This window comes from Nelumbo nucifera, chromosome 2, assembly GCF_055504915.1.
Source record: "Nelumbo nucifera cultivar China Antique chromosome 2, China Antique-T2T, whole genome shotgun sequence".
In the NCBI taxonomy this organism is placed as follows: Eukaryota; Viridiplantae; Streptophyta; class Magnoliopsida; order Proteales; family Nelumbonaceae; genus Nelumbo; species Nelumbo nucifera.
This window is the reverse complement of record NC_142650.1, coordinates 70,501,870-70,511,424: the sequence shown is the minus strand read 5'-3', so window position 1 is coordinate 70,511,424 and position 9,555 is coordinate 70,501,870. Positions and strand designations below refer to the sequence as shown.

The 9,555-nt window shown below is 35.8% G+C and overlaps 1 protein-coding gene across 1 annotated transcript; it reads right to left on the bottom strand.

Annotated features, from left to right (window-relative positions):
• Nucleotides 1–488: 488 nt before the first annotated feature.
• Nucleotides 489–7,580, bottom strand: LOC104590264 (uncharacterized). Its single transcript, XM_010248852.3, has 8 exons — nucleotides 6,999–7,580; nucleotides 6,524–6,718; nucleotides 6,230–6,388; nucleotides 2,221–2,382; nucleotides 1,959–2,072; nucleotides 1,746–1,853; nucleotides 1,087–1,620; nucleotides 489–898 (listed from the first exon to the last, which is right to left on the bottom strand). Exons 1-7 carry the CDS (start codon nucleotides 7,371–7,373, stop codon nucleotides 1,174–1,176), a joined length of 1,560 nt encoding a protein of 519 aa, XP_010247154.1. The 5' UTR covers nucleotides 7,374–7,580; the 3' UTR covers nucleotides 489–898; nucleotides 1,087–1,173.
• Nucleotides 7,581–9,555: the final 1,975 nt, after the last annotated feature.

The following is a 9,555-nucleotide window of genomic DNA, read 5'->3' as shown; positions in this document are numbered from 1 at the left end:
TACACATGGAAATAGTTTTTTTTTTCAAAATTTGGTTTTGGAGAGTTAAAAAAGTATTTTTTATTAAAAAAGACTAGGTCCCAAAACACCTATAAACAGACATATTGGGACCCAAAAAGATACAATTCGATACACCTAATAGAGGGCGTATTTTTTGAACCTTCAAGGAGGTTTTTGTCAAGTTCTTTAGAAGTTAAGAGGTTTTTGTTAAAATAAAACTATAGTAGAGGTTTCTATGATTGTCAAAATCTTTGGGGGAGGTTTTGTGTTTTACCCTTATAAGTTTAAAATCCTCAAAATACAATTCAACTAAACACTTTGGATTAAATTCACTTTGTATTCAAATTTCAACCTACCATCTACGTTGTTCAAAATCGGGCATATGTCACATGATACACAATTTGTATACCTTTGATGGAAAATTATGTATGAAGCTCTCAGATATCAGGAACGTCTTACAGTTAATCTAGCAGCTGACATTCACCAAATTGGCAAATTGGCTATTCTGTTTTTTTTCATGTTCACACATTGTTCTGCTCCAAGATACAGTATGTCAAAAAATGAAGTTGTAAATTGGAAATACTAGTGCATGTTACATTCTATTCAAGTACAGCTTTCTAGGGACCGGCTAAATCCCGTCTACCACACTTGGCTGCAACATCATTTATAAGAAAAGCTTTGTAGCCAGGCATCTGAGAAAGGAAAGAGAAGGAAAGAAACAAACAAACAAACAAAAAAATTAAAGAATGATAATGGCTTCTAGAAAATTGATTCCAAAGATTTTTCCTGATTCTAGGAATTTATCTGCCATGGTACATGTAGGAGAGCAGCACTCCAAAAAGCACCAGAAACCTTGACCTTGCACCATAATTACCCACTTCCCATCAACTACAAATTACTGTATCCAAGAAATGAAACAAAGTTAATTAAGTATTTGTAATCATAATTTGATTTATAATGAAATCCAATATGGTAAATCCAAGACACAAGGAGACAAGTTGTAACATCAACAAGTCTAAACCATATCTAATAAAGGAAAACAATTAATGAGGCAATATTTCACAGAGATGAGAGAGAGAGATATACACGGTTGATCTGGTAGTGTCGTTTCCATTTGCAGAAACACTCCTAATGGACATTTGTAAGACTTGAATGTTAATTAATCGATCCCTCCTACCAATCATAATTTCTCCGCAAAGCACCTACACTATGGTTTCCGAACCTTGAAGCTGAAAATCTATGCTGATAAGTATCGACTGAACCATGTGAACCTGGAGTTCCATAAAGAAGCTTAGACTTTTTTCGAGATCGAGAATTTGAAAAATGACCATCTGCAGTTAGGGTGGAAATCTTATGATCCTTTTTGGCTGGTGTCGCAGGAGACCTCCAACCATTTGCTTTGCCTTTAACATTGAGCAGATCTCCTGGATCATCAGTAATCCACCCACCCCTCCACTTTGACTTCACTGCTGTTGTCACCACTCTTTCTTCATATCGAACAACATTTTTCTTTTTATGAGCTTTCCCAAGATCATGCGGCGCAGATCTAAATCCATTTCTAGATTTGTTGGAAAATTTTTTCCGAGTAGGAGTTAACAACTCATCCATCCTCTGACCAAACTGGAAAATTACAAAAAATTGTCATCTATGATATGAACAGGTGGACCATAAACAAGCCACAGAAAAACCCAATGATCAACTAAATAACTCTCATAGATCAAGAAAGAGTATGTGACAATATAGACCTTAGTAAATTTTGTGCATCCTCGTGCAATGTGCCCTTCCTCTCCACACTTGTAGCACAAAGTAGGTGACCCTGTACCACTGGTTTCACCACGTGACTTTGCACATCCCTGTGTAAACAGACAACTACTATTAAGCAACAGGAGTTTTAACAACAAATAGGGAACACTGAATACAGAAAAGCTTTAATTAATCTAGTGGCTAGTATATTTTACCAAACCGGTATGACCAGACTGGCCACAATTGTAACAAGAAACTTCTCTAGCAGTGCAATCCATACCAACACAGCAGAGATGCCCAAAATTTTTGCAAACGTAACACTGTATTTCCTGTCCAAGTGTTTTTTCAGGGGAGCGGGGGTTTAAACATCATAAACAAGGATGTCCAAATGGTTTCAAATTTAAGTAAACAAACCTTTTGTACACAAAAGGACAGGCAGAACATAATTGAAAAGGAATCTTAGAAGATTGTGCAGACCTTAAGATCATCAGGTGCATAATCATTCCTACATGAATACATATCATGCCCTATATCTCCACATCTTAGACATATTTTTGAATTTTGTGATCCCCGTTGGTCTTTCTCTGGACAATCTTTCGCACGATGGCCTTTTCTTTTGCAAATAAAGCACTCCAGCCCCTGAAAAATACATATATTTTTTTATCAATCTGAAAAATACATATATAGTAGACACAGTAAGTAACAATCCAATCAAATTGGAAAACCATATCACAATCATGAAGACATTCTTTTTATTTATGAGGACCATTCCAAAGAAACTTTTTCTCTCAAATTTTTTCCATAGAAAGTTTTGGAAAGGAAACAGAACAATAACATGAAAAGAAGTAATTCAATCAGAATGATTAGCATTTTCACCAGGCAAAACCCCTTATTTACACCACTACCAAGTGGCAAATCCAAATTACATCTACTACTACAATGGATTAGGTATACCTTAACTTTTTCCAGCACATGTCATCCTTATACTCCGCCCAGTATTGAGCTTTCTCTGAGTGAGACTGAGAGTTCCCATTTTATAAATTTAAAAAGGGCTTCTTTTTTGCAAATGGCAAATATTTTTGGATTAAAACATCCACACAAATAAGTGGCCAAAGGAACATATGGGGCTTTTGTGGGCCCCTAACCATGCTATCACAAGATTTCTAGTTGTTAAGACAACTTCTATAAACAACCCAACCAGCAGACCCACACCCTAATGATATAAAAACTTAACATCATCCATGAAACATCAAAACCGGTACCATAGATTAAGTAGAAAGTTGGCAGATGATGATGCTAAGTTACCAATTTGATCTATTGGATGGTTGAGAAAGTTTAGATAAATAACATAAAAATTAAAAATATATATATATAACATTTAACATATTGGCAATGTGATAATCCCCAGCAACTTCTTGGCTCAAAGAACCACAGTAAGTACCAAATTCAAGAAAGTTTGGATCTGCCAGTGTCCACTGCAGCAAAGGTTTCTATAGCACATGTCAAAAAGTGAACATCCTGCAGGAAGTTCCTCAGTAAACAAGGTATTAGTAGAAGTGCACAATTAATTATGGTCCCATTCGGCACGTCTTTCTGTGCAGTCTTTCGGCTGTTTACAAGCCAGGCAGACCGCGTCGCGGTCCTTTTTCCGTTTGGTTCTTAACAGATCTATCTGCCAAAAGTCAGTGCACCAAAAAGATGCGAGAAAGACGCACAGTAGCCAAACTAGCTTTGGACTGCTCAGATCTTCATGCAAAAGCTCAATGTGCCTTTTAACTGTCAGAGCTACCAGAAGATCTTCCCAAAAAGACTTGCTAAACAGCCCCTATGCCCTCAATTACACAGGTCCATTGACAAAATATCCCTGGTTAGGGCAGTTATCTTACTCTAAAGTTTGCTGCAGAAGTTCTAAAATGAATGCTGCATAAAATTTAAATTTGAGAAAATACCAGTGCTAGTAGCAGCAAAAGCAATGCTCTGATAACCGTAAACGTATCGTTACTCATCGAGAAAATTGAATTTAATCATGAAATAGTATTGTAAATTGTAAGATTATTTCTATAGTTTAAAAAATTGTAAAAAAAAATAAAATATTAATATGTTAAAAGGCAAAATGTATATAGAAAAGTAATTCTACCCTATTTTTAATCCATACCTACCATGTATCTACCTAAATGAATAGAATTTACCACTTACACAATAGAAGTCTAAGATAATATAATCAAGTTTGGCTTAAAAGCCAAATAATCCACATAAAATGACTCTTTATCCTATATATGATGAAAAATAAACTCAATATATGGTTTAAATAACATAAATATGTCAATTTTTAGTAATGTCTTTAAAACAAGTTACCTATTACAAAACTAAATATTAACAAAATAAAATGATAAAGTAGAGAACTAATTCATAATTGAATTGATTTGAATCACACGAATCGTATAAATCGTAAGATTTATTATTCAAATAGTAGAATTCAAATAAAAATCGTAATATTTTTGCAGAAAAGGATTCAGACATAAGATTCAAGTTGAAACCCATGGGATTCATAATTCAAATCGTAAAATAGTAAGATTTTAACAACATTGAGCAGACAAAAAAAAAGTTGAATCTTAAATCTCTTGCCAAAATATCCTACTAATCAACTTAAATCCTGAAAAGTGTTCTCCCTCACTACACCAGGCAATAGGGCTGCACAATTAATTATACCACCTTCCATAGCCCAGGTCCATTCACAAAATGCCCCATTGCCCCTGATCAGGAAAGTCATCTTCTCCTAAAGTCTAGTGTAGAGGTGTAAATCGGGCCGGGGACATGACAACCCACGAGTCATGCCAGGCCTGGCACGATGGTCCATGCCATGCTGGGCCTTGGGTTTGAAGTCCATGGGCAGGCACGGCACGACACAGCCCATATATACTATTTATATATATTTTATATACATTTATATATATATACATAATATTTATATATAATATATAATATATCATATAAATTATAATTATATAATAATATATAGTATATAATATATTAATAAAATAAACACTTTTTTTTCAATTTTATTATACTAATTTATTTAATTATTGTATATATAAGCAATTGTATACATCAAAATTCATATAAAATTAAAATTTTAAGTTTTTTTTCAATTTTTTTTAAATAAATAGGCAAAAATAGCTTTGGCCCGGTCCATGGCCCGACTTGGGCCAAGGCTTGGCCCACGGGCCAGCCCAGCCCACGGCACGGCACGACATGGGCCCACGCAGGCCTGGGCCATGGGCCATGCGCCGTGCTGGGCCGACCCCCAAAATTTCACTGGGGAGGGCGGCACAGCCCGTGATGACCTGCGGGCCGTGTCGAGCTCTTCCATGTTATCACCTCTAAAGGTTTTAGTACCTTTTCAATCCTTTATTGGACATGGTAGCACCTTTCACTTGATCCTTGCTTGGTTGATAGCAGTATTCAATCACTAAGGTCTTATGAAATCTGCTTCATTTGTCTTATCTCAGACATGTGATTTAAAAGGCATTAGAGGCATATGCCTTGAGTCACATGCCCCTGTTTGCTAGTAGAAGCATGGCATTCTCACAAGGCACAAGCAAGTCTTATCTGAACACCCCTTTCGACAACTCACCGATGTAAACATGCTATCTGACCTTAAGAACATATGAAAATTCAACAAAAAAAATTCCTTTTTTCTTTATTCTCAGGTCCAAGACTGGTTGTTATTGTACCATGTGCATTTGGATTTCCAAAATCCAAGTCAACTAAAATACAAAAAAGAACAAGTATCATACTTTTTTTAATGTATAAGGTAATATATTTCATTAAGATCAAAGAACCAAAATACAATGAAGCCTCTGTACAAGTATTATACTCTATATTGTTACAATATAGAAAAATTGCACGCTCATGAGCTTATATACCCCATGCCTCAGGGTTTACCTTTAAACACATGGAACACTTTAAAATGATATTGTAGGCTATTTGGAAGAAGAGCAGCAAATGAATTCTTGAAGATTCCCCCCCCCCCTTTTCTTGGTTTTTTTAAGCTTTAGTTTAAAATATAGTTTTATATATTATTTAAAAAAAAAGAATGAGTTCCCAAAAACACCTGTATGTTATCAAGAACCAAAAGATATGATACAATATGTCCAAAATATCGTATCAAAATTTTGATCCTTGTTCTTGATGCTAGTTAACTTTGAAGTAGAAATACTTTTTTTTTATTAGCAAAATACTTTGTTTTCAGGATAGGATGATATCAATTCCTCAATTTAATGCATAGCCACTCATGCAGTTAAATCATGCAACCATGTAAAAGAGTTTTTATATTGTTCAATTCTATGCAACATAAGTCCAATCTTACTTAAAAACAGGTTTCCACGGAGAGAGCCAAATTGCTATGATATTGGAGTTCTGGCTCACTTTTGGATTACAAAATTATGATGCAGATAAAAGCTTGAGGACATGGAGGAGAGCATACCTGTTTGCAACGTTTGGCGCCATGCTCAAAGCTCCCACAGACAAAACATGGCTTCTTCCGCTTTTTTGAGGTGCAACTGGCCGCTGTATGACCTTCTTCACCACAGTTATAGCACTTATCGAAACTTCCTTCCTGAGGATCAAAATATCTCGGTCCCCGCTGATAGAAAAAAAAATAAAAGAAAAGAAAAGAAAAAGAAAATTCAATTAAAGCAGAAAACTTCTTTTTTCCGGTGGGGAAGGGGAGGAACTTCAAATTTGAAATTCATAATTGAAACCAAATCAGAAAACTCACAAGAAGCTTTCGGAGAACAATATTGTCCGATATCTCAACCGCTCCTGCTTCCTCCTTTCGGAGCTCAATATTGTCTGATATATCAACCTCTCCTGCTTCCACAGGTTTATCAGTTACAGCTTCTGTTTCTACAGATTCTACTGTTTCAACAGCTTGAACCATTTCTACCTGGTCTCCTTCCTTTAAATATCCAACCTAAAATGGGCACAGTAAAATCGCCATTATAATCCTTTTTTTCGAAAAAAAGTCATCAATCCTCACACACCAATCAATCCAATTGCAGAAAGAACTATAAAATTTCGTTTTGCATGAATTCAATACTCAACCACCAATATGGTTGGGAAACAAACATGAAACAAAAACATTAAATCAATCAATTAAAACCACCAGAATCGAGAAACACTTTCGATTCTGGTTCAAATTAAGTAGTAAGAGAAAAATAGCAGAACAAAGAAACGAACTGAATCTAACTTACAGTCCGTTCTTCAGCTTCAAGCTTATTGATTTTCTTCTTCTTTTTCTTCTTCTTCTTCTTCACCTCCACCACTACCGCCGTCGGCGCTTCACCAACATCACCAGCGCCACACCGACCTCCAACTTCTTCCTCAGAAGAAGAGGAAGAGAGGTTAATAACAATAGCTGATCGAACCTCACTAGTGCCAGCGATTTCACTGGAATCCTCCTCCCGTTTTCTCTTGGCTTCACGCATCCTCGCTCTATTAACAATCTCAAGGCTCAAATCCTTGTTCGCCTCTTCGTCGTCACTGCTGCTCAATAAAATTACCGATGCTTTCCTTGCTTCTTCCTCTTCTTCTTCGAGCTTTCCCTTCATCTTCTCCCTCTTTCCCATTTCAGAATTAAAACAAAAAAACAAATTTTGCAGAAACAAACGGACCCGAGGGAAGAAGAATAAAACCCTAACCCTAACCCTAATTGTATCCCTCTAAAGCAGAGCTAGATTTGAAACTTGGAGTAACGGCAGAGAGACAGACCACCGAGAAAGAAAACAAGAGAAGAGAAAGAAGCCGAGAATTGCCCAATCCCTCCTCTAGGGTTTGTATTTTTTATTTCTTTTTGTTTTTTAAACGAGGACTAGGAAAGATAGCAAGCAACGCCAAAGTGCAACGCTGAGATCTCCTAAGGACGTGAGGACATGATGAGATGAGACCATAGAATGCCAGAGGTTTGACTGCGGAAGATGGACCGACCTGACGGTCTTGATTGTTTGAAAGCCAGAGTCCAGAGAGGTTCGAGAGCAACCGTGGGCCGGGTTAAGTTGCGGGCCAATCCGATAGCTAAAGTAAACCAGTGACCCGTAGTGGTGGAGATGAGGAGAGCCACTCCAACAATGGTAACAGAGTGTTCAAAGAAGAAGAGATAAAGCGGTTTGATGATGGCGGTGGTAGGATGTGTGTTGAGGGAAATGGGGATTTGGAGACAACGGTGGAAGAGCATAAATGGACATTTTAGAATTAAATGGGGACAATTTTGGTAGAGAAATTTTGAATAAGTGCTTATTATTTAAACACTTCAAAAAATTAGAAATTTGGGCTTATTGTTTAAGTACTTATTTTTAAAATAAGCACTTATTTCGAGCTTATTTCCCAAACATCAATAAATGCTTAATGGTATGGTTCCGGCCCAAAATAAGTTCTTATTCGAATAAGCACTCCCAAACTTGGCCTTGGTCAGGTCTAAGCAAAAAAAGCTGAATCCAACCACAATGGGATTCAATAAAAACTCTACACACACCATAAAAGCATGGAGTTCAAATTGACTCCCCATAGAACACAACCCACACGTGCCCCACAGCTCATTTTAGCGTGCACTGGGAACATTTCCTATACATGCCCATTGTTTCAAAAGGCTTACGCCTTGAGGCATGAGGCATATGCCTTGAGGCAAGGCGCTCAGATTTTGCCTCAAGGCTTAAGCCTCACAACTTTGGTTTGAGGCTTAAGCCATTGTCAGAATGAGGCATAAGCCTCAAGCCTCAATGCATGAGGCGTAAAAAGGCGTAAGCCTCAAATATCAACATTGTTTAATGGTTCCATGCAAAAAATACATATTTTCATGTATTTTTTATAGTTCAAAATGTAATAGAAAAAGCACTTTAATAATTATGGACCAAATAAAAGAGTAAAAATCAAAAATCAATAGGTCAAATCAAATCCTATTAGTTTCTTTTAGTATTTTAGCCTAAGAGAGTTAAATGCAAAAAAATGGCCAATCAAGTTATTAGTTTCTCTTGGACAAATCAAGTGAACTTTTTTTTTCTTAAGATTCTAATTTAACCTCCCAAGTTTGTTGTTTTTCTTATTTCTTTTCCAAATGGATTTAATTTTCTTTTTTATTGATTTTTTACATAGATCAAATCAACTACATTGTTTCTTTTTTCACAACTGTTGGATGACCATAAATCTACCCATTATATAGATGATTCTTCATATGAATAATTTCATAAGATTACATTTTGAAACATAAAATGTAAAATGCTTATAATTGTTAGATGATTAATTGTTCTTTTATTTAATGCTTAAAAGTTAAAACATATTGCTTGTAAATTTCTATTTTATGGATATTTCTACCTTCTATCATTCTAATTTTGCATATTACACATTATTTTTATAATTTATAAATTTTAATTACTTTTTTTCTTAATTTTTTAGGCTTACGCCTCTCAACACTTTGAGGCTTACACCTCACCTTTTTGGGCCTTTAGCCTTTTAAAACCTTGCACATGCCCCATAGCACATCTCATGGAGAGATATTCCCAATGAATAGTTGTAATGTGTTGTAAGGAACTAATGTGAATATGAAAGCATGGGAAACTCGCTGCACATTGGGAATATCCCCCATGAATTTAACATAAATGTATGGGAGATATTCCCAATGTGTGGATGGAAGCTATTTGAGTAAAGTTTTTATTTGTAGGAGATTTGGGCTCTAATGGTGATGATGTCTCTCCATTTGTTAAATGGGATTTTTTTTTTATTTTTTTGAAACTAAAAAGATTAAATTACTTATACCAA